Source organism: Phacochoerus africanus, chromosome 7 (assembly GCF_016906955.1).
Source record: "Phacochoerus africanus isolate WHEZ1 chromosome 7, ROS_Pafr_v1, whole genome shotgun sequence".
NCBI classification, from domain to species: Eukaryota; Metazoa; Chordata; class Mammalia; order Artiodactyla; family Suidae; genus Phacochoerus; species Phacochoerus africanus.
Window position 1 is genome coordinate 77,492,670 of NC_062550.1, and position 26,067 is coordinate 77,518,736.

The 26,067-nt window shown below is 46.5% G+C and overlaps 1 protein-coding gene across 4 annotated transcripts in view; it reads right to left on the reverse strand.

Moving 5' to 3' along the window:
- The window catches only part of PRICKLE1 (prickle planar cell polarity protein 1), a 120,980-nt gene that overhangs the window by 16,649 nt on the left and 78,264 nt on the right, over nt 1-26,067 (reverse strand). For 2 of the 4 annotated variants that reach the window (XM_047788001.1, XM_047788000.1), the window contains exon 1: nt 6,036-6,315. The exons of the other annotated variants lie outside the window; for them this stretch is intronic. In XM_047788001.1, coding sequence (XP_047643957.1) covers nt 6,036-6,300 — 265 coding nt within the window. In that variant the 5' untranslated portion in view covers nt 6,301-6,315. Of the gene's footprint in view, nt 1-6,035; nt 6,316-26,067 lie in introns of those variants that run through there. 4 annotated transcript variants of the gene reach the window in all.

Consider the following 26,067-nt stretch of genomic DNA (forward strand, 5'->3'; position numbering starts at 1 on the left):
GTTTCATTTACTTTATCTTCCTCCTCCACACACACACACACACACACACACACACACTTTTGTGGGAACCATTTGAAAGTATTTTTTTACGTTCTCTAATCTAACCACATTTAAATTAAACATGGTATCTTTAAAAAGAGTTTATTAAAAAAATAAAACTAGGTGCAAGGTAGTTAGATGCTGGAGAGCAACAGAATAAAAAGCCAAAAGAGCTCAAACCATCAGTATCTGGTGCTTATTCTAAAGGCAGGTCTATTGTCCTGGTCTTGAAATGCTGTCATAAATGGGGTGAACCTAACACATGAATGCCACGCATTCATGAACCCTTCTGTGCCAGGTTTGCCCCTCTCTGTTAAGGAAATGCATCGGCAGGGGTCCCACCTCTTCCATGTCTTTATGATTCTGAATGTAAATAAGTCTCATATGGCAGGGAAATTATATAAAACAGTTTTCAGGGATGGGCTTGTTCAGGTTTGAAACAGTCTGACCTTGAAGGAAACATGCAGGGGAAGCAACATCATTAAGAGCTAGTAACACCGTCAAAGAGGCCAGAGGCTGGGTAATGAGAGATGCGCTATTTTTCCTAGAAAGATGGGGATTCTGGTGGGGGTGCTCCATGCAAACCATGCAACAAAGTGGAAGAGTCCCACTCCCCCTCTTTGTCCTTCCTTTCCCTTCTTCCTTCCAAACAGTTAAAGAGCTCCTTCTCACCATTTAAAAGGACTCAGAGACAAACAGCTCGCAGATGTATGACTTCTCAATCATCATATACTTGTCAAGAAAACAGCTGACCCAAGGGACAGGCACAGGGCACTGGGGACACAATCTGGCGCTCTCAACACTCAGCAGGCTCAGCCCTGAAGTCTTCAGACCTTTGACAAGTCACCAAACATTGTGGGGCCTGGTTCTTTAATTTTTTTTTTCTTTTGTCTTTTTAGGGCTGCACCAGAGGCATATGGAGGTTCCCAGGCTAGGGGTCCAATCAGAGCTGTAGCCACCAGCCTATGCCACAGCCACAGCCATGCCAGATCCGAACCATGTCTGTGACCTACACCACAGCTCATGGCAACACCAGATTCTTAACCCATTAAGCGAGGCCAGGGTTGAAACCTGCATCCTCATGGTTACTAGTTAGGCTCGTTAACCACGGAGCCATGATGGGAACCCAAGGAGCCTGGTTCTTTAAAACAGCAACTATTTTCCCTCCAAAGATAGTCTAAGGAGGCGAAAATTTTAAAGAATAATTATATGAATATAAAGAATTAAAGCTATCATCATGGACATGTGCCATTGGCACTGTTACTTCTGCTCTGATTATGCACATTTTCTTGAAGCTGACCGGTAACATTTGGAATAAGAACAAGACCGAATGCTGACAGAAGAGGTTCAGCTTTTTGAGTTCGAGAGGCTCTAGCCTCTGTTCTGAAGGGCCAATAATTCTGGTAAACTATCGGCCACCCTTCCCAGTTCCCTTGGAGTCAGCTCCTAACCAGTCCCTACATAAAATCTCCGACACCAGCGCACACAGCTTGTGGACACAGAAACACATGCACACCCATTCGTGGTGGTCAGTGGAGCATGGCAGGGTCTTTCCAGGTGTTGTAGGTGGAGCAACAACTGGGAGCACCCAGTATATAACCGGCTGTGAGGGGGCAGCACTCATTGACTAAATGCATTCATTAAAGGAGGGGGGTTCCTTGTGAAACTGACTTTCCAGATTCATCCACTCAGACATGCATCCTTAAAGACCATTACCGAGTGGTTCTTGAAAGTAGCAAAAAAAAAAAAAAAGAAGGCAACTGACAATTTTCCATTAAAAGCTAGAACTTAAAACTTAAAAAAAAAAAGTTTCCATCATGATAAGAATGTTTCCAAATTCCATTTGGAATGTCCCTGCTTTCTTTAATGGTGGGAGGTGTGTAAACTGTATGTGATTTAGCCTTTGGCTGATCACTGCTTTTTCATTTTGAGTAGAAAATGAACAATTAAAGAACACTGCTTCAGGATTCAAGCAACAGGAGCTCTAAATCATCCATGTGGCTGGGAAGGACCTGGGAACACAGCAGTTGAGGGTTATCTCAAGATGCAGAGCTGATGTCCAGCACTGCATGGCTCCAGACATGTGACTTTAATTTGCTGTTTTCAATATTCTATAAATTAGGCGACTACAGCTTGAAACGTTTGCTGAAAAGTACACAGAATAATTATGTAGTGGACAAGGGTTTTAGCATTTTTCCCAGAGGTACAGTGATGGCTGGTTAAGTAAGATAACAGAGAATGTGAAGGTGTTACTCAAACTAAAAAGCTGCGTTATTATTTTGCTGTGTTATTCTGGCCATTTGGAGTTTCTACTGGGCTGTATGCTGCATCTTGGACAGTGAAGGATTATTATTCTGATTGGCCTTGACATATACATAAAGGAGCCTTTACTGCTTTTCCCTAAAAAGCTGAACAATATGAAGGTCTAGAGGCAGTCAAGAGTCAACATTTCACTGGAAGACATACTCTTCCAAAGAAGCAACAATAGCGGACAATGGCAGCAGTAACTAACATTTTCAAGAACTATACATCTTAAGCAGAAGACTTTGGACTTAACCCTGCAGTCAATGGGAAAGAACAAAAGGCGTTGGAGTACAGGGGTGCCGCTCCTGGTCTTAACACTGATATTAGAGCAATGGTCAGAGACGTGAACAGGAAACTGGGAGGCGCCTATTAGCCCACTGTCATCAAGAGAACCTAAACCTGGTGGCTTGGGGAGCGTTAAAGCAACCAAAAAGAAAGGTGAAAATGGGGTCAAAGGTTTGAGTCCTGGGTGATTCAAAGATGATGCACCAACATGGAAACACTACATGGACAAATCAGAAGGGGAGTGAGGGGAGTTCCCGTCGTGGCTCAGTGGTTAATGAATCCGATTAGGAACCATGAGGTTGTGGGTTCCATCCCTGGCCTTGCTCAGTGGGTTAAGGATCCGGTGTTGCTGTGAGCTGTGGTGTGGGTCTCAGACACGGCTCGGATGCCGCGCAGCTGTGGCTCTGGTGTAGGCCGGTGGCTACAGCTCTGATTAGACCCCTAGCCTGGGAACCTCCATATGCCGAGGGTGCAGCCTTGGAAAAGACAAAAAAAAAAAAAAGGGGGGTGGGGGTGGGGAGTGAGGATTTGAGAGCATTGATGAAAGTAAGTTCAGCCAGCTTCAGACTGAGGTTATAGCTGTGTATCAGTTCTGGTATGGTCCCTATTATTCATCATTTTCTTGGACCAACTCACCAGATCCAATCAAAATCATGCAAATAGAAAACAATAATTTTCACATGCCTGCCACTGAATAATGAAGTCCAAGGTCACAGCCCTAATTACGAATACTTTTCCCAATGAAATGCCACTCTAGTTCCTATGAGAAGACTACCGTAGCATTGCAGGATCCCCCATGAAAAAGTATTGTCCTATGTGAACACACCCGGGGAAGTTAGAGGTCCTTTGATCACCAAAACCCAGAACAGATATCAATTTGTGAAGTCAGTAGGGCTCACATTCCCTACATGTCCCCTGCTGCTAAGTGACATCCTGTGGGCCACAAACTGCTTAACAACTTCTTTGTTAAACTGCTTGTTAACAAGTCCTTTGTACATAGAAGATGCAGAGCACACGCACCCATTCAAGAACTACTCTAATTCCGCAGGGCTAAATATGCAGGTGAATTAAATTTAACTACAGACTAATTTGGTAGTAGAGAATGCTGTAACATTTCCACGCTTTTCAAGACACAAAATATACAAATCTTAAGTATATAGTGTGTGTGTGTGTGTGTGTGTGTGTGTAGAATCTTAGTTTTATGGTGTCCTTAGTTTAAACTTAAAGAAGTCAGAGGGGAGTTCCCCTCGTGCCTCAGCGGAAACGAATCTGACTAGGACCCATGAAGACGCAGGTTTGATCCCTGGCCTCGCTCAGTGGGTTAAGGATCTGGCATTGCCATGAGCTATAATGGTGTAGGCTGCAGATACGGCTCAGATCTGGCATTGCTGTGGCTGTGGTGTAGGCCAGGGGATACAGCTCTGATTTGACCCCTTGCCTGGGAACCTCATATGCTGTGGGTGCGGTCCTAAAAAAAAAAAAAAAAAAGTCAGAGGCCTATAAAAGCCAAAGGTCTCAAAGCTAGTACAATCGAGATGTGATTTTTATGACACTAAACAGTAGAAGTTAAAGTTTTCACACTCAAAGAGCCCTCACGCCTATTGTCCACTAAAGACAATAGAAAAGTCATTGCCAACAGAGCCCAATCCAATTTCACTTATACTGAAATGAACTGTTATGATATCTAAAATAAAAACATCACAAAGGTATCCAAAGATACTGCTTCTGAAACATTCCTTTATTGAAAAGGACTTCATACTGGCAATTAGTGGCATTAGGCCATGTGCCCTTTGGCATTTTCTGTATTTTCCAGGTAAACCTCCATCCAGCTTGTAGATTTTCCGACAGCTGAGTGGCCCGTCAGGCACCCTCCCGTTGCCAAGAAGCTATCCATTTTTCCAAGAGGAAATGTGCAACTCTGCAGGGTTTCAAAGCATTCTAATTTCATGCACAAATACATTCCACGACAGTAAGACAGACTGCTTAACAAAAGGAGGAAACATGATGACAAAGCGGGGTCCTGTGCCAGAGCGGCGCTTTGCGGGTCTGGGTATTTGGCGGCAACCCTAGCCGTAAAGACAAAATCCGAAACGCATGCCCATGATGTGAGGCGGGCCACGCGAGGCACTAAGGAACTTACTATTTTCCATAATGCGGGGCGGGGCAGGGCGCAGATATTTTCTCCAAATCGTGTTCAAGCCTCCTATTGATTTTCTGAATTTCTATTTTCAACGGCGGCCCAAGGAAACGGCAGCCAGACTTGACTCCAATGTACACACAGACTCAGGTTTCACCCCGTCACCTGTTGGCTCCCGAACAACACTCCTCTTTGTGAAGCTTACAGCCCTCATTTGAAACAAGTTTCCAGAGAAAACACTTCAAGAAAGTGTTTGAGAAGTCACAAGACTCGAGTTGTAAAAACAAATTCCACACATAGCCTGGCTTATACTGACACGGACTAATGTGAAAACCCGAGCTTTTTAAAAAGGTCGCGGGAGGGGAACCGGAGAAAAGGAAGTCACCGTCCTTGGGGCAAATCCCGCGGGCTACTTGGATATGCGCCGTGGGTGACCGCGGCGGGGTCCGCCGGCTCCTCCTGGGCCGCATCCGCAAGATGCTCCGGGGCCGCGCCCGCGCCCCCGCGCGCCCACCCTCCACGCCGCGCTGGACACTCGGGCCGCAAGGGGGCGCCCGGGCAGCAGGTCGGACTCTGGCCTCGGCTCCTCTGCCCCCGCGGCCTCCCGCACCCAGACGCCGAGCGCCAGACCCAGCATCGGAGACCGAAGCCCTCCTCTGCGCCGGCAGCCCCCCGACCCCCGGAGCCTTCCAGACCCCCCTCACCCACCTCCAGAGGAGCCTGGCGCCGCTCACGGTACAGCGTCACCTCCACGGGACGGCATTTGCCCCCCTGCTGGACGGCGGCACCGCGTGGCCGCGGATCCACGCGTCTACCCCAGCTTCCGACGCCAAGCCCTCCCCGCAACCTCAGCGTTCAGCCCCCGCCGCCCGGCTGCCATCGAACTCCGGTTCCCAGACCGCAGCTCCCCACCTGCGGCCGCGGACAGCGGGGACGAAAGCGGCCTGCAGCCCCTCCTTGGAGCCCTTGGAGCGCACTCGCCGCCCGCCTCTCTGCGATCGGCCGAGGCTGGTGGCCCGGCGCGGGTGGCTCCCGGAGGAAAACAGGGCTGGATGCCCTGCGGGTCACCCGCGCCCACCCATTTCCGGAGGAGACCCTAGCGGGGCGGGACCGAGGGGCGGGGGCAGCCAGCTCGGGGGGTGGGGGGCCCGTCGCGGTGCAGTGCAGGCCCCGCCCGGCGGGCAAGGGGTCGCCACCGCCCCACAGTGACGCGCTCTCCACGGACCGGTCCTCCGCGAGCCCCCTTTCGGTGCAACGCGGCGATTCTCACCCGCAGCTGCAGCTAACCAGCCGAGGCGGGGCGGGCAGAAAGTCCTCCAACTCCCCGGAGACCCTCTGTCCCCGCTGGCGTCGCCGACTCTGCTTCCCCGGGTTGGAGGAGCCTCGCCCAAGCCACCGCATCCCCCACGCCCCAGCACTGGGTCTCTCCAGGATCTTCCACTACGCAGAGGAAAAAAAAAACAAAACACGTCTCCCCTCTGAGTCGGGAGCCTGCCCCGGGGCCGGCGATCTTCAAAAGAAACCAGAGTCCTCATTTAAAGAAAAAGTAACCATTTCGCTTCCTGACGGTCCCACCCACCTCGGAGCGCTGCCGACTGGCGGCTCCGCTTGCGATCCCCGCCCTGCTCGGCTCCGGGCTCCGGTCCGCAGGAGACGCCCGCCCGACCTGATCTCGCTGCCACCCGCTTTCCAGGAACTGTCACTGCTGACCGTGCCCCTGGCAGGTCTCCACGGGGTCCCGCGCGCACGCAGTTCCTCGAAAAGTTGGCCAGCTTTGTGGCTCGAGCACTTACCTCGGTCAGCCGGCTTCATTCCCAGGAGCCCTAGAGAATGGAGCAGCTAGCTGCGAACACCCCAGGAGGCTTATGTAAAGGTCCCCCTCCCGCAGGTGCACGCGCGGGCCACAAAACGCTGGGAGCATATGCAAGGCCACCTCTTAAAGAAATCATCTTCACTCTGCCCATAACAATGATGTCAGCAAATGGCACGTTTAACCAAGTTCTCACTTGGAAGGGCTCATTAACATATGAATTCTCCTCTTAGGACCTGTCTTGCATTTCGGAGAGATTCCTACTGCTTAGCGCAGGAGATTTATTTTTATCAGTAAACAACAGCAAAAGAAAAGGAACCGAGTCACAGGATACACTTAAGTACACGAATAAGAGTTTTTATAAATAGGTTAAGTGAGTATCATTATTCAAACATCAGAGCTATGCTCACACTCAAGGCTAATCTTGTTTCTGAGCTGTATCTAGGTACACTAAGAGTGAAGTTTGGCTTTGGTTGTCTACAGAAAGGATGAAGAGAAGCAAAAGCGAGAAAGCTAGCCCAGAGAGAAAGGACAGACTGATGATCTCCAGCAGAGGTCTGAATCTCTTTGGAACTACAAATTTTAATTTCCACCTTAGCCTCATCACAAGGTGATAAAATGCCAAAATAAACAGTGCAATATTTAATAAAAGCTTTATCAGTGTATAAGGTGCTTAGTAAGTAAAAGAAACTTAAAATGGTCACTGAATTCCTGAGGTATCCCACCTTTTTTAGGTTAGAAAAAAATTCTTATACCATGAGGATTCCTTAAGGAATTCTTATTCCATGAGGATTTGCAACATATATGAACAGTATACAAATGAACAATAGCCCATTGTAACTGATTTAAAAATACACAAACAAGTTGCCATAAATAACTCTGCCCAAGTAACTCTGTGGCCAATTTCTGTTATCTCTGCTGCAAAGCAAAGCAGTTGAGAAGTTACTTTTTAAAGTGGCAGAGACAAAAAAAAAAAAAAAAGAAAAAGAAAAAGAAAAAAAAAAGGGCATGGCTTGGCTGGTAGACTAGCTTGGAACACTGATTTAGACAACAGGATTTGTGATTTAAATAGATTCTGCTGGCAAATCTCCATTCTGTCCTGAAGACGGTTCCTAAACAGTTCTAATGCGGAGCTCTCTAGCCTTCAGGTGGCCTGGGGATTTGGGGAGGGGGGTGGATTTCAAAGGTGACCACTTTCCTCTGTGGAGCTATGAAATTAACCATGAACACCTAAGTCAGATTTCCCTTTTCCTATTTCATTCCGCTTGGCCTTTCTCAGAGAAGTTGTCACCTGATAGTGTGCAGCCCATTACTGATTTAAATCAAACCCTGAACTATCATTTCATTATAATAAAAGGACTACCGGCAGGCCAGTGCTCGATGCCAGGTGCATCCATTTTGAAAAGGCTTTTAATGGAGAGCTACACATTAGCCAAGGCCACAGAACCCTCCCAACTGCCAGCCTTAGCAACACTCACCAGTATTAAATGACAGCCATTGTAAATGTGCTTCCTCTCACACAGTTACTTGTAAATACTGTTTGTTACATTTTCAACAGGTACTGTCAGCTTTATTGCCTATTGTAAGTGTTTTCAGTGATGAAGCAGTTTGGAGGTAAAAGCTTCCCACTAAAGTTCAATCAATCTGAATGCAACAGACTTTAGTCTGGTCTGAAAGGCATTGTTATGGTCAAGGGTGAACTTATGCAGGATGGGGAGCAAGGCCCCCAACCAGCATCCTTTTGTTTCAGCCAGGTGGAATATTCATTGCTTGCAGATCACACTTTCTCTGGGAGGCTGAGAGAGGAAGCCCCGAAATTCACAGGACTCGGTTCTCTCCCTATCTCCGTCTCTGTCCTCTCACTCACAGAGGCCTTTTCTAACTGCCCATCCCAAACATCCCCCCTCCCTCTTAGTTGTGCTGCCATCTCCACATCACTTAGCTTCGCTTGACAGTATGCATATTTGTTCATGGTTGCTTTCTTCTCTCCTAGAAGGTGGGGGCTTTGGGGGTTCCTTACTGTATTCTCAGCACCTCGAATCATGCCTGGCACTTAGCGAGTCAAGTTCCATAAACAAGCGTTCAATGAATGAATGATTTTTGGACTGTCACTACATCACACCCATACAAGTAAATGGTCCTAACCTAAAACTCAACTCAACTCCAGTGTCCTAATGGAGGAGACTATGATAGAAAAATGCCAGGGGCAGAGAAATAAAGAGGAAGCCCTTTGGTTGTCAAATGCCAGCCAACTTTTCTGGGTCTGGAAGAAAGAGATAAGTACAGAATATAAAAGCGCGCCTGGGTTCTATTCCTTGGTTCTCCTGTGATTGGTACGTGGTGACCTTGAGGTCTTTTCTGCTCCTTACCTCTGTTTTTTTTTTCATTTGTACAACAGACCCGCGTTTTGGTTTTGAGTTTCTAGTTTTGCTCTTGGTCTCAGACATTTAGAAGGATTTGGACATCTTTAAGTTTCTGAATAGAAAAGAGAGATCAAGGGCTCTAAAATTCATCAAGTGACATTTCACTCACTAAATGGGGGGGGGGGCAGTTGGCATATGGAATGTTAAGTAAGCAGGGTGACAGTTTTAGTCTTCAGGACCGCAGTTTGGTTTTTCTGACTCTTGAGAATAAAATGGCTTAAAAAAAGAATCACAAACTCAAATAATGTTAGAGCTGACAACCTGTAGGGTCCTATTTCTTATCCAGAAAAGAAAAGCCAGATCCAGAAGAATAACCAGGAAGGACCGTAATTCTTCGTGCTTGTTACCCTGTTGGTTACCCCTACAAGCTTATGTAAACTCTTTTACTTCATTGTTCATTTTAAACATTTGTGTTGCATCTCTGATTGGGCAGCACATCCTGGCAGGTCACTGAACATTTACACATCCTGGACCATTCACTGAGTCTGGAGCACACCCAGGGCAGGGCTCGTAGGCAGATATCAGCCCGGCAAAGATTTAACAGGCTTGATGGTGTTTCATAATAGGTTGCAAGTCTCTCTAGGCCTCCAATTACTCTCTTTCCCCCTTTGATTATATTTAAAGCAATGTGATTAGAGAGCACTGGTTCGTTAACATTTTCTACACCCAGTCCCTCTTCAGAGGTACTGCTCCAGGCCTCCTAGCCATCTGGTCCCTCCCCCAACTCCTAGAGCCTCTGTGAGTGAGGTAAATCCTCCCTGCAAAGTACCCGCATGCACTGGGTTGGGAATTAGGAGGCTTCAAAGTCGATTTTCTGTCAATTACTAGCTCTGCGACACTGGGATAAATCACTTCTCTAAGGTATTCAGGTCTTTTTGCATTTCGGAAAATGCCAGATTTTGGGCTAGGTCCATGGTTAGAACTTTTGAGGAGGGAACACAGGCCACTTTTCAACTAAAAAAGGAATCTTAATATAGAAACAGATGAAAGTAAACCTGCTCTGCTGAAGTCCAGGTGACTTTCTCCCCAAACCCCTCCCATGGCGACTTCCCCAAACCCTCTCTTCCAGCGGGACCTCAGGTTCCTCCATCCCAAACCTGATGCTCCCAGAGGCCCCACCAGGCTCCAATACTCTTGAGTCTCTTAGCATTTGCTAGTTGGGTGTGACCCTAACACCAGGTAGTGTCTGGAGTCTACAGCCCAGGCTGAGTGGGAGAATGGGGGGGGGGGTAAGGGCCTTTCATTTGACTCTGGCTCAGGATTATAACTTCTAGTATAAACAGGGGACCATCTGTGAACACCCCACCCACCACTCTCGGCTTGTTACTTTCCATGGACAGATAATTAAACTAGTATTCAGGCCCTTTACCTTAAGTTCTTCAACTTTCTCAACGCTTGTGTATATCAGTGAGTTCACACAAACGTACTTAAAAATCTCATTGCTGAAAAACTGCCAGAATGTTAGGAAATGAAGACTAAATCTCCCAGTAAATATTGAGAGGTCTGTACACGGAAAGATGTCCAAGATAATATTCAGATGCAATTCCCCTTACATAGTATGATCACACAGTTATAACTAAACATACATGGGCTGGTATATGCACAGCACCACTATTTAGAGGAATATAAATACCAAACCATTCATATGATCTCTAGGGGAGGGCAGATGATAGGAGACTATCACTTTTGAATTAACAGTTGACCCCCTGAGCTCCATAGGGGTAAATCCAAGTCTAACTTGTAGCCAGCCCTCTCTTCCTTCTATTCCTTTAATTCCTCTGTATCTGCGGATTCCATCAACCACAGCACAGAACTGTAGCATTTACAGCTGAGAAACATCCCAGCAGACATGCACCTGCACACTTCAAATCTGTGTTGTTCAAGGGCCAACTGTATATTCCTAAAATTGATGTATTTTTGTACTTTCACATTATTTATAACCTTTCTTTCTTTTCCTGTCTCTTTTTTTTTTTTTTTCCTTTTTAGGGCTGCCTCCGTGGCACAGGGAGGCTCCCAGGCTAGGGGTCCAATCAGAGCTGTAGCTGCCAGCCACAGCCACAGCCACAGCCACGCCAGATCCGAGCGGTGTCTGCGACCTACACCACAGCTCATGGCAACGCTGGATCCTTAACCCACTGAGCAAGGCCAGGGATTGAACCTGCATCCTCATGGATCCTAGTCAGGTTTGTTAACCACCGAGCTATGAAGGGAACTCCCTGTAACCTTTTTCTTTTCATAATGATCATCTACAACTTCTATACATGGTTGAAGAAACGATAAAGACAATATCCTACAATATTAATACAAGGAAGAAAAGCTTGGAAGCAGAAAGCGACTTTCTTGATGTAAGTTGACCTGGGAAGATACATAAATAGATAATTCCTCGCCCCGCTATCTTCGTTTCAGTCACAAACTTCAAGGGTCAAATCTCTGCTGCATTATTTATAACACTTGGGGAACAGGATGGCACCAGTCGCACACGGCCCTGGAGCCAGACACTATGGAACCAGAGCAGCCCTGGCCGATGCCTCCATCCACTGAGCTACTGATGTGTTCTTTAGCTGAATCCAAAGATACGTGGTGAGGGGCAGCACTCTTAGACCTAGACCCTCCCCTTAGGACTTCAGGTTTAAATTTCACATTCTATTCATAAAACAGAAAGCCCCGAAAAACATCCAAGATGAGGGAGGAAAATACACAACTGGTCTAATTCTCCAAAATACATGCTACACTCCGCTAGGCTGTGATTACACTACGGCTGAGGCGTGGTGAAAATTCTAGCAAGGGACTAGGAGGAAGCACTGGTCTATCAGTTCTGGTTAGAAGGGGAGAATCGTGGAAGGTGGGGTGACATGTGAGCTGGGCCTTTAAGGAGTCAAAGGAGTTGATGGGGCAGTTGAGGGAGTGGGACTGTGGAAGGGGTGGGGGGTGGGGGTAGCAACCAGGGCCCGGCTTGAGGCAGTTAAAGCTTGACGGCCCACGGAGTGTGCAGCCCTTACTAAACCCCAGGTGATGCGATGGGAAGACAGGAGCACAGGCGGAAGGCAGGACCAGGCTGGGAATGGCTACGCAGGCAGCGCTGCCAAGATGCTCAGCTATTCCAGGCTCTACGGGGAGCCCTAGAAGAGTGGCAGGACCGTATCTCTGCCCTCATTAGAGGGAACGCAGAGAGCACAGCAAAGGGAAACCAGATGGGATGTGCCCAGAAGTTGCTCCAGGAGTCAGTGGCAGCAAACACGAGACAGTGTGTATGAGGGCAAAGAGCCTGGACTGTGGTGGCGCAGGATGGATGGTGAGGATGGGAGGGTGGCAGATGGGGGCTGACATTTCTGAAGGAGTCCTCCTTCCCACAGTTTACTTGAACGGTTGGCCCTGATGTGAGCTCCAGCTTGAAACTGTGGCTATATATATATATATTTTAACCTTTTTTTCTTTTTACAGCCACACCAGTGGCATGAGGAAGTTCCCAGGCTAGGGGCCGAATCAGAGTCACAGCTGTGTTCTCCACCACAGGCTCTGCAACCCAGGATCGAGCCCCATGTGTAGCCTAGGCCACAGCTCATGGCAATGCCAGATGTTTAACCCACTGAGTAAGGCCAGGGATCCAACCCACATCCTCACCAGCACTAGGTCAGGTTCTTATCCCACTGAGCAACAACGGGAACTCCAAAACTGTGGATAATTCCCAGTGCCTGAGGGAGACAAACTCGAAGTAACTCCAAGTATTTAATTTTTTTTTTTTCAGTCTTTGTCGGGCTGTACCCGCAGCACATGGAGGTTCCCAGGCTAGGGGTCAAATCGGAGCTGTAGCCACCGGCCTACACCACAGCCACAGCAACATGGGATCTGTGCCGCATCTGCGACCTACACCACAACTCACAGCAACGCCAGATCCTTAGCCCACTGAGCGAGGCCAGGGATGGAGCCCACATCCTCATGGATACTACTAGTCGGCTTCATTATGGCTGAGCCACAACAGACACTCCAGTGTTTACACTGAAAAAGCTCAAACTTTATCTTTCTGTGGAAATTCACCCTTAAAATATAGCACTGGCATCCTCCATCCGATGCCATGGCATGGCATCCGCCACAGAACCCTTGCAGCACAGCCCCCATATCCTCCATCCTCCCTTAACACATAGGACCAGCATCCTTCAAGAGCTCAGGGTCCATCATTATGAAGGAAACAGGCTCAAGACCTTCGGGTTGGAAGATCGTCTATACAGAAGAACTGCCCAAGCAAGCCCCGCTGCAGGGATGAAGAGGAAAGGTAGTATGTTAACGTGGGGTCTACAGCCTGCAGTTAGGGTTTTGCGCAAAAATCTCAAAACATAAGTGGGGCGGTGTCTTAAATTTTAAAATTACAAAATATTTGCTGTTTCACTTCATGAACTACATGCTCAAAGCTATTTTGCTCACCTGTGTATTTTCTCAAGGCTCTTTAAACTCTCCACGACCTAAGGTGGTGGATTCTCCACGAGGCAAAATCCAGGCCAGCCGAGGCGGGCCAGCTTTAACCCTGTTACCATGGACAATAACTACCCAGAGCGTTCCTGCGGAGGTGTCAGCAAAAAGTTATTTCAAGCAGCCTCTTGCCAAAAAAAGAAAAAGGTCAGCAAAGCTTTCCATAACCTTTCTTTATCTTATCTAAGATCCCAAGGTCCTTTCTGCAACTGTGGGAATTTAAATAAGGTGATTTTGCAGTAGGGACTGGCTTACAAATTTTAATTGGACTGTGCCAGAATTCTAGCCTTAGCATTCAAATTGTTCTGTTGGCTTGAATTGCGTAATAAAGGTCTTTTGATGCAAGTTACTTTTAATATTTCCTTTCTGCTTTCTGCTTGGAGCTTGAGGCTCTTTAGCATCGCATTTGCATTGAATTGTAGCGGGGCTAAGGGCAGGGCTCTTGCTTGTTTTTGTATGGGTTTAGATACACAGGACTGTTAGGTACGTTGCCAGATAGAAGAGGATTCTCAGTGGTGATTTGTGAATAATTTTATGGGTCACATCTGACTGACCACAGACCGTGACTCAGATGTTGTTAAACACTCTCAATTATCAATGCACTGATTTGGTTTTTTTGGATAAAAAAAAAAAAAAGCGAGTCAATAAATTTAGGCTTTGGTTTTCCAATTGTAATATTTAAAGGAATCTGATCAAAAGTATCACTGAAGTCACTTTTTCTTTGTGGCATATAAAACTGGATATCAGAGTTCCCGTCCTGACTCAGTGGTAACAAACCTGACCAGCATCCATGAGGACATGGGTTCCATCCCTGGCCTCGCTCAGTGGGCTCAGGATCTGGCAGCGTTGCCGTGAGCTGTGGTGTAGGTCGCAGATGTGGCTCGGATCCCATGTTGCTGTGGCTGTGGCTTAGTCTGGCAGCTGCAGCTCCAATTTGATCCCTAGCCTGGGAACCCCCATATGCCTCAGGTTCAGCCCTAAAAAGCAAACATACAGACGAAAAGATTGGATATGAACTGAAACCAACTGGCTGAAATGAAATCTCTTTAGAAAGCTCGAACTGCTAAACCATGCGCTCCACCCACCTCCAGACCAACAGCCTCCTTCCTCCTATATTCCCAGGCTGTGTAGGGAACCACCAGTGCTCCCAGTGAGCCAGACACCAGATCATCATAGGTGCCCTCCTTCTTGCCTGCCCTCCCTCGCTTAACAGATCCTGCATCTTTTCAGTTTTCTCTATTGATCTGTATCCCTCTCCTGCCCCTTCCCCACCCTGGGATCCACAGCAGCCTAGCATCATCCCAGGTCTCCTCTCCCCGGTACCCATTCCCCTTCACTTCACTGACCACAAGTCTATGTCAGGCTCCTGCTTTAAAATTCCTTCTTTGGAGTTCCCGTCGTGGCGCAGTGGTTAACGAATCTGACTAGGAACCATGAGGTCGCGGGTTCGGTCCCTGCCCTTGCTCAGTGGGTTAAGGATACAGCGTTGCCGTGAGCTGTGGTGTAGGTCGCAGACGAGGCTCGGATCCAGCGTTGCTGTGGCTCTGGCGTAGGCCGGTGACTACAGCTCCAAATGGACCCCTAGCCTGGGAACCTCCATATGCCGGGGGAGTGGCCCAAGAAATGGCAGAAAGACAAAAAAAATAAATAAATAAATAAATAAATAAATAAATAAAAACTTAAAAAAAAAAAAATTCCTTCTTTAGCTCCTCTGACACCTCCATGGGATAAATTGAGGCCCTCTACTTCCACCCCTATCGATCCCTCCAGCTCCCTCTCTAACCCTTGTCCCTCACCTTGGGCTCCGGAACTGGTGGCTTCCAAGCACAGCACGTGTTCTCTGACTCTCTGCCTAACCCTGCTGTTTCCTCTACTTGCGACTGTCTAGTCACTCGCTTGTATGTGCCTGGCTAATGCTTGCTGTTGGACCTGACATGGGATGGATCTGGGAAATGTTCCCCAAGGCCCCCTAAGACCAAAGGAGTCTAGGCTGCGCTTCCATTGCTCCAAGGCCCTCCATCGGTCCCAAGACTCCCGTCTTATCTAGGCCAGTCCCTCCGTCCATATCCCTGCGCTTTGTCAATTAGAAACTCTGTGAACTGAAGTGCTGCACTTCTCTTCCTACGTGCGCACAGAGCTTTGGGATAACTCAGAGGCTGCACCGATAAGGTCGGTCCACTCAGCAGCTGAACCAGTAAGGAAGTGCCCTAGTCACTGTTTTGGTTAATATTAATGAGTGGAAGAGATGTATGTTGGCGAAAGAGACCTTCTGGTGTTTCTAGTTCCTGCAAAGAGCTTTCCCAAACAAAATGCCATAACATCGTCTGATGATAAGCATGGGGAGGAAGTTCAAAGCGTGGTCTGGGTGGATCTGGAGGCTACAAACATCCGTGGTGCCCTCTGGGGAAGGGGAGCCCTGCCTCCTAGCAGTCCGTTGGGTACCGGGTACAGGGCCTTCGTTTCAGTGAATATTCCATGACCTCAAGACAGAGACGGGATCAGTACAGAATGAGGGGTCAAGTATGTATTAGAATTGAGCCTCATTCTGGACATAGAGTACGATGTTACTGCATCTTTTTTGGTGATATACTAAGAACATAACGATGCCAAGTGAACCTGTTTTATTATTATTATTATCATCATCATCAAGCAGCTATAACTTATGAAGTACTTGTATGCTGGGCCTTGTGCCAAATCTTGTACACTAAAAAAAAAAAAAAAATCCTTGTAGGAGTTCCCAGTGTGGCACCGTGGGCTAGGGAATCTGACTACAGCAGCCCAGGCCACTGCAGAGGTGAGGGTTCGATCCCTGGCCCAGGAACTTGCATATGCCATGGGTGCGGCTCTAAAAAAACACTTCTAACAACATGGTCAGGTAGATCTTATATTCCTCATTTTACAAATGAGAAAAGTATGTTGCTCAGTCATCTCATCATCAGCTAATTAGTGCAAGAGGCTAGATTCCACACCAAGTCTGAGATCGAAGCCTAGAGTCTGAAACCACTGTTATTTGCTTTCAACGCCCAGCTTCTTACAAATAGCAAAATAAAATGCTTTGCTTTCCCCAACTTGTCCCTCAGCAACGTCACCAGAAAGTTGGAAGAACAACTCTACAAGTTTCATGCTGTACGATTTCAGCTGGAAATGAAGACGTGACTGTCAGTCTCACGGAGAGGTCCCAGTGACAACCCCACTGGCTTGGCGGACCTCTAGGATCAAAATGTGTGCAGCTCAGGAGTTCTCGTCGTGGCGCAGTGGTTAACGAATCCGACTAGGAACCATGAGGTTGCGGGGTCGGTCCCTGCCCTTGCTCAGTGGGTTAACGATCCGGTGTTGCTGTGAGCTGTGGTGTAGGTTGCAGACGTGGCTTGGATCCCACGTTGCTGTGGCTCTGGGGTAGGCCGGTGGCTACAGCTCCGATTCGACCCCTAGCCTGGGAACCTCCATATGCCGAGGGAGCAGCCCAAGAAATAGCAACAACAACAACAACAACAAAAAAAAATGTGTGCAGCTCAAAGGGGGCTCCCCCGCAGCCCTCAATCCCAAGGCTCCTCAGACAAACGAGGCTCTGAGCTTCTTGAAGCAGTTCACTGCACCACATTTTCATTTCTCTCGATACAAAATCATTTTATTGTCCAAATACAACAAAACTGGCTTGCATGTGCAGCTCATGTATATAATAGCTGCTCTGTTGCAACTCTTAGTCATGACAGTATCAGGGCGTACTAAGCGCTCACTCAAATAAGGGTACCACTCTTGGATGGGTTCAGAAGCCCAACCACCAGCTCTTCAACTTAAAGGCAGATCATGATGAACAAAGGGCAAACCATGAGGACACTTCGGTGTATAGCTTGGCATAACCTATTCTACTGAACGCATCTCACATGACATCCTGACAGCGAAAAGGCACTGAAGTAATAACACAGCCATTCATAAACCTGTCAGACAAAACCAGTTACAGCCCAACTCCCAGGACCATAATGTCTTATTATTATTTTACTAAGGTCTTTCAGTTCAGTTGCAAATGGGGAAAAAAAAAAAAAAAGACAATAGAATGAATAATCTCTCCGACAGCCTTTCCTGGCAATTCTAATTGCCAACGTGTCCCCCAACAAAAATTTGTTGCAGATGAGTTCAAATAATAGGGAGCCACTAAGACTCATATAATACCACCCAGGCTTGTAAAAACAATCTGCTTCTTACTGAAGGGCACACATTTTTTACTTAATACAAACTCTCGTTCCATTTTAGGGCTGCTGACTGCATTGCTGTTTGCGTAACAGACCAAACCACATTTCCATTATCAATTGTTTCTGAAGTTTTTAGCTTCTCTTTCAATATAGTCTAACAAGATTCCAGGAATCTCTGAAATGCTTTTCTCCCCACCTTTTGGAAAAGTATGTTTGGGAGGCGGGAGCAATTTAGTGAAGACTGAAAGTATCCTTAGAAAAAGAGATTTATGACATATCATGCTTTTAGGATCTAAAGAGTCAAAAGATTTTTTTTTTTTTTTTTAAAGAATCCAATCCCATGGTTAGATAACCTCTTCAAACAGAGCCACCATTCAAAAGATAACAGCGGAGGGCCCATTCCTGCCCAGGCAACATTTCTGATCATCTTCTTGTCTTTCTGAAAATCCTTACAATGACTTTCCTGAACATGCAACTGAATCCTAAGAACATCTTTCATGACGTGCAACAATTTGTGTGTGTGTGTGTGTGTGTGTGTGTGACACAATTAGGCAAAAATGCTTGTCACTCTACAGAAAAATGTTTCTCATGCCCTGGCTAAGAGAGTTCTTAGGGAGAATAAATATGTTCCCACACACAAATATTTGGGACCACTGAAAGCCTGTAACAGCAACCCCTAGGCATTCTAATGCTGATTTTGTGTAATAACACATTTAATTTGTAGTGGAAATATTAGGAGAAAAAATTCAAAATGACCACTAGTATGCTTACTAGACCACACATTTTAACAGTATAAGGCAAATATTCACTGTCACCATTAACAATGCTGGGATGAACTAGGAAGAAGAGAGCTGGGGGCCTCTGCCATGTTCCTGCCCGAGGCCTGCCATGCTGCATTCATGGCAGCTATGAGCCTCCCTGGGTAGAGTCTTTTTTTTTAGGGCCACACCCGAAGCATATGGAAGTTCCTAGGCTAGGGGCCTACACCATAGTTCACAGCAACGCTGGATCCTTAGCCCACTACTGAGGTCAGGGATTGAACCCGCCTCCTCATGGATCCTAGTAGGGCTTGTTAACCGCTGAGGCCCAAAGGGAGCTCCTCCCTGGTAGATTCTTGCAGCAGTTTTTGTTTTGAGTGGGGGAGGAACTGACCATTACAGAATGGCTTGGGAATGAATTGACATTTATGGTTCTGTTTTTTTCCTAGATGGTTTTGTGTTTAGCTCGTTCTTAAAGGGGGAAATTGGGGGCTACTTAGCCAAGGTACTTCACAGGTATGATTTTTTTCTTTTTTAAATACTCACTTCTCTGCTCCTTTATTCTTCCAACTATCAGAGACCCACATTTTATACTGGAATGTATTTTTAAGGCAGGTGAGGAAAAAGGGCCAAGTTTCAGAGGTCTCTTTTCTCTACTTCTTTCCTTCACTGTAAGGTTTTCTTTATGGAGCTTTCAGTCTTAGATTTCCATAACCTCCTAATGCAAAACAGGCTAAGAAGAGCCGGGAATATACCAAGCCACATGTTGCGTTGCTTTTTTTTTTTTTTTTTTTTTGAGGAGGAGGAAAAAATCCAATTTACAAGAAGAGTATGCGAACTTAGCAGTTCATTGAAATTAAAGAGGTTTGAAAGGTTTCTTAACTTCAGTCTCGACCATCTTGTAATATTTTAAAATATAAATTAAAGCATATGATTATGGTAAGCTCTGCTTATATTTAGAGGCAAACAGAAGATGTTAAGACCATGGATGATACTTTATAAAATTCATTCTGATTTATGGGGCAATCTGAATATTTTCACCTAGGCCAAAGACAAGAGACACACACACACACACACAATTACCTGTAAGGATTTCTCTACCTGGGCTTCCACAGACTTGCATAAATTATTCAAACATGTTATGGTTCAATTCAGCTGTCAAAGCGAAGAGCCTTTTGACACCACTTCACACCTGCTACTTATCTAGGGACGTCCTGGGCTTAGTGACTCCCCCTGGATGAGCATGTCCAGACTTTCCTCACATTCACTGTACACAAGGGGATGGATGCTTTGCAGGGCTAGGTAGTAAAGAAATTAAGACACACACTAAAATCTCTGGAATTCTCCCAAAGAGACTATCACAATACAGATCTTAACTGAAGTAACCCCAGAAAAAGAGCACAGACCTTACAAACCCGTCACGAGAGACAGTCTGTTAAGAGCTCGTCCATGTAACACATTCACATAAAACACAACGATGAAGGCAATAATCAAGGCCTTCAATATCTGTTTTAAGGAAAGCACCATCCAAACCAAACCAAACCAAACCAGTAAGAGAAATTTGGAAAGCTAATTTTGTTTTCTTTTTTCTTGTCTTTTTTGGGGTCACACCTGCAGCATATGGAGGTTCCCAGGCTAGGGGGTGAATTGGAGCTACAGCTGCCAGCCTACACCACAGCTCATGGCAACGCCGGATGCTTAACCCACTGAGCAAGGCCAGGGATCAAACCCGTGTCCTCGCAGATACTAGTCGGGTTCATTAACTGCTGAACCATGATGGGAACTCCTGAAAGCTAATTTTTCTTCTGGGTGTTACAGTCATAGGAGATGTGAATGCCCAGGATAAATTCTCATCAGAATATTCTCAGCTGCTGGGGTAATTTCTAAGCTGTGGGAATCTCTGATTTACACCCCCCCCCCCACCTCCTTCCTTCCCTAACTCATCTTGTATAATAAAGGGATGAAACCCAGGTCAAGTCTGAGGTTCCTACACTGTCCACAAACCCCTCCCTGTGGTCCTCCCATCACCAATCGGCATGTAATTCAAAAGCGGGGATGGGGGTTGGTTCTGGTTATTTAATTAAGTGGCAAAGGGGATGCTTGGGACAAAGAGTTTTGAGACAAACTAATTTACATTTTGCATCTGGGGCAAAAATACACACCAAACCCCACTCCTCATGAAACTCACATATGGATTTTAGAAGTTCTAAATGATGATCGCACTGGAGTATCAATTCTGTTGATGGTTTTGAAAAGGGGGGGAATGAGTTTCAAAGAAAAGCTATATCATAAAACGAGGTACTTAAAAAGCAGGGGATATTAAAAGTTGAGTGCAGTCTTCTGAGAACAGAGCCAGAGGAAGCTCAGAGGCTGCTCTCCTGGACCAGGAGTCCTGGGAGTGGTGCCAGGAAAGGGAACTTCTTGTTCAGGGAAATTTGGTGGGCAGAGGACAGGAAAATTGCTTAGTTATAATTCAAGGGTCTTTTTTTTTTTTTTTTTTGGTGGCTATACCCATGGCATGTGGGGCAGGGATCAGACATGCACCACAGTAGCAACCCAAGCTGCTGCAGTGACAACACTGGATCCTTCACCTGCTGTACCACCAGGGAACTCCCAGTTATAATTCAAGGGTCTTTAAGGCGACTACTCTGATGAACAAAAGCATACCTGCCTCCCAAATGAACACATTTGGGCAGAAAATCTGAATGGAATGTGGGTCACTATGAACTGATTCCACAGAGGGGCCACCTCTCCCTTTTGGTGGCATCGCAGCTTGGAGAGTACATTCGGGAACTAGCACACACAGGGCTGTGTTGAAAATAATGAGGTTTATGTGAGTTACAACTTTTGGTAAGTCAGAGAAACCAGATGAATTTAAGGGAAAAAGGGGTGGGGTGGGGTCATTTACTGGAAGGATAGAGAGGTGTCTCGGGCAACCCAGGGCAGGAATGTCAGTGGACTTTCGAAAATGACTGCGACTCAGAAAGAGAAACCCTGAGAAATCTAGACAGTATTCCTTTTTCCTCCAGGCTTCTGTCTCTTTCTTTCTGGATAACACTTTGTGCTTCTCTCCTTGCAGACAGGACTCTGTAGCTTCTTGATCAGTAAGGTTAAAAACCAGTGCCTCCCAGGTCTGGGCATGGAATCTGGCATCACCATGTATCCATGTGGATAGGAGGATTCAGATTTGGGCATGGATGCTTTATGAGCTGCAAGACAGTAATGCCCAGTGAAGGTGGAAATGTTTTGTCTTGCACAGATACTGCAAAAATGTCTGTGAAGTGGATTTTAATATTCTGTTTGTAGAATGGGGCAAGAGTCCTTGCAATGAGATATTATGGATAGCTATCAAGTTGTCTCTAATAATGGGGAGCCAACAGCAGTTGAGGCTGAGCTGGCTGGCAGTGTAAGAATCACCTGGAAAACCTAAAAATATATATAAAAGGCTGAACCATATCCTTATAGACTGTGATTCAGTAAGTCTGAGTTAGGATCCGGAAATGTGCATGTCCTGGAGTCTCCCCAGGTAACTGCAATGTGTAACTGGGTTTAGGAACCATGCATGTGGTCTGTTCACTTCAGTTACTAGCTCTCCTGAGACAATGGTAAGTTTGTGGAAGGCCAAAGAAGAGCAACATCAAGTTCTCACTGACTAGTTGGTCAAAGCAAAATTCCACCAGACAATGCAAGGTCTTCAGTACTGTTTATGAAGCAGGTATTTTTTTTTTTGCCCCCATTTCTAGGGCTGCTTCCGCGGCATATGGAGGTTCCCAGGCTAGGGGTCTAATCAGAGCTGTAGCTGCCAGCCTACGCCAGAGCCACAGCAACGTGGGATCCAAGCCGCGTCTGCAACCTACACCACAGCTCACGGCAACACCGGATCCTCAACCCACTGAGCAAGGCCAGGGATCAAACCCGCAACCCCATGGTTCCTAGTCGGATTCGCCAACCACTGAGTCACGACGGGAACTCCTGAAGCAGGTATGTTGATGAGTAAACCTCAGATCTCCTTCATGAAAAGTGCTGAAGGGATCAATGTCATTTTAGGGACCCAGCCCACCTTTGTTAAGATGGCTCTCTTAAGTGAAAGGTAACTTCTTTTTACTTTATTGGGCGAAACTATTCTTTTGACGTGGCTTGCAGCACAGGTTTTAATCCACAAAATCTTTGCAAACTATGGTTTCTCATGAACGTTAGAACGGGTTTTTTTTTTTTTTTAAAAGCATGAAATGAGAAATTTAGCAATTAAAGCCCTTTAATAGCTAATATTTAAACCCATTATTTGGGGGACAATGCAATGCTGGATTTTGATTATGCACCGTTTCTGCAATTGCAGCATGTTTGCTATGCAAACGCTCTGCTTCCATGATGCCCTTGAGGCAAGAGCTGCTCCCATGGATGAAAATTAACTGCTGTCCTGCTGGGGAAGACTGCTGAAACTCGAAGGCTGCTGGGCAGCTGCTGTCCCCTGAGTTCGGATGGTCATCAGCTTCCCAGAATGTGGACACACAGCAAGCCGATCACATAGCATTTCTGGGACAGGGGATTATTTACCAAAAATACTAAGAAGATCACGGTGTGTAGCCAAGGCGAAAAACTCATCAAGCACATGACCCTTATAGACATAAGCTGGGATGGTATGTCTGAACCCATTTGAACTAAACAACCTATTTCACTAGGCGAGTACTGTCTTGGCAGAGGATAGAAAAGGCTTCCCCTTTCCCACAACTTGCTGTCTGTCCCAAAGTGACAACAGCGAATGAGTCTATCAGTTCACGACCGTGTCTCCCTCACTCTTCTCTGCTATAGTATATTCCCTTTCTTCCTGCACCAGCTTTTCTCTTGCTCAATCTTCCAGTGTGCTGGATTGCATGGAAGCATTTTTTTTCCTCCAAACACTCTGAGTATTACCGTAAGGAAGGATTCTTCGGGAGGAACTAACCTCCAGTAAAGCCCCATCATACCATCAATGAAGGCGGGCACTGCGCTAAGCAGACAGACGTGTCCAAAACCCATGCATCTGTGCCGATTTAATGCAGCGAAACAAGATGACTCTGGCTAGTCATGTGACAGACAACCTATCAGCTCCTCAAGGGGCTGAATCAAAGTCCTGACAGGATTAATTTTTCCTCATTAGCCAGAGAACAAGATAAATACATATCTGAGGATGGGGATGGGGTAGGATAGGATTACAACGCCTGTTCCTGTGTGATTTTTATCAGGGTATGAAATGCAAGCACGTCACTCTTATCTGAATTAATCCATCGATTTGTCACGTGGGGGTTTTATAAAAGTGCACGGTATCAACAAACATAAGTGAAAATGTATTTCAATGACTGGGGACACTGCTTTTACCTTTTTTGAAAAGATCATGAAAAGATAATAATCCTTCTTTTGTAACGGTTAGAGCAGAAAATGCAAGTCCGGAGAAAGTGGCTCCAAGAAGGAGGGAGGGCGCAGGAAAGGGGGAGGGGTGGAATGTCTGTCCTGGACCGAGTATTTGCACAAAGGATCCTCCACACTCAGGCTGCTTAAGGGCATGAGGAACTTTATCATATGGCAATAATCCTAGCACAACGTACTTTCCTGTTAGAACATCCTGGGCCAGGGACTTTTCTGGCTTGGAACTGCAGTGGGCCTCATCATAACGTGCAATGTAAGTCCCACAAATGAGCTCCTGTTTGGGGGGGGGGGAAGGCAAGTGGTGACACATGTGTAAATTCCTACAGCATGGAGTTCCCGTTGTGGTGCAGTGGTTAACGAATCCGACTAGGAACCATGAGGTTGCGGGTTCGGTCCCTGCCCTTGCTCAGTGGATTAACGATCCGGCGTTGCCGTGAGCTGTGGTGTAGGTTGCAGACGTGGCTCGGATCCCGCGTTGCTGTGGCTCTGGCGTAGGCCGGTGGCTACAGCTCTGATTCAACCCCTAGCCTGGGAACCTCCATATGCTGCGGAAGCGGCCCAAAGAAATAGCAAAAAGACAAAAATAAATAAATAAATAAATAAATAAATAAATAAATTCCTACAGCAGTTTTCTGGATCACCTTTATCGGTCTGGGCTCAATAGTTTCATACCTCAGTATGTAACACAGGCCCAGTGAGAAATGCATCCGTGGACCTCACTGATAAAGAACTGCTGAATAAACAGCTTTATCCTGGAGAGCTTTATTTATTTATGACTTATAGTAGGAGTAGCATTAGTATCGCGTTGTTTGTTTAAAGAAAGAACAATATGGAGAGACGTGTGGGTTACATCAAATGTGGCCAATAGCTCATGACTGCCTGGCTTTAAACACAGATGGGCAGAGAGGGCCCAAAAGCAGTGAAAAGGAAAAATGAGTGATGGGGGGTTCTTGGAGGGTGAGGTGCTCCACTCCAAGTCTGGGATGGAGCAGAGAGCAGGGCTTGTCACCGTACTTCTGCTTCCGTCAGTTACCGGCTGGGAGAGGTTTACCACCTAAGCCTCAGATGCTCATTCACGAAAGGGTAGATGAGGAGTTCGCGCTGTGGCTCAGTGGTAATGAACCTGACTGGTATCCATGAGGATGCGGGTTTGATCCCTGGCCTCCCTCAGTGGGTTAAGGATTTGGGGTTGCTGTGAGTTGTGGTGTAGGTCGCAGACGCAGCTCGGATCCTGTGGTGCTGGGGCTGTGGTGTAGGCAGGCAGCTGCAGCTCTGATTCGACCCCTAGCCTGAGAACTTCCATATGCCACAGGTGTGGCCCCCAAAATACAAAAAACAAACCAACCAATCCTAAAACAAACAAACAAACAAACAAAATGGTAGATGATCTCTGAGGCTGTGAAATCTTATGATTCTCTAATTTCTTCAGTCTAGAAAAACTAGGAGTGGAGGTTAGCTGTATACACAGGGACCCCTTGAACCAAAAGCGGTTTTCAGCATTTGTTGCCACACTGTAGCATGAGGCAGACCCTCTGCCCGCACTTCCCTACAGGGAAGGCCCGGGTGGAGTGATAGGCCTGAGCATCTGAGCAGCCACATGGACCCTTCTTGTCTCTTTGGGGTTTAGAAGGTACAAAACTTCAAATGAAAGTTCCCAGGCATGGATCCTAAATTCCCCATCTCACCTGCAGCTCCTTAGTCTGAAACGGAAAATTCCATTTTGGGAAGCCATCCGGAGATGCATTTAGGCGACCATGAAGGAAAAGCTGGAATGCAAACTCAGACATGAAACGCAGAAACGCTCAAAGAAATGTTGCAAAAGGAAAATGAGATTCTTCCTGTAAGGGGCACCCCAGAATAAAGTTCTAAAGGACTTCAGAAGAATGTCACCCCAGCTCCTGCCACTTCCCTGCCGTGTTCGGTTCATGCTTTAATCGTCTATGTGATGATGCCTGAGGTCTCTGTTGGGTGGGAAGCCTTGTGCAGGTGGAGACTGAGGCCGCCTTGCTCAGCACTGCCTCTGAGCACAAGCCTGATGCCCATCCATCACACTGGCGCAACAGACAAACGTTGGTTGAATGACTGAATGGCTGAAGGATGAATGCCATTCATTTTATGAGACTCTCCCAGATGTGGACCACTGGGGATAGTAAAATGTCAATGAAAACACGATTACCATGTATCTAATTTTTCTATTTCCTGTTCTACCAAGGACCTTTATTAAGAAAGAATTCACACCGTTTGGTCTGAAAAA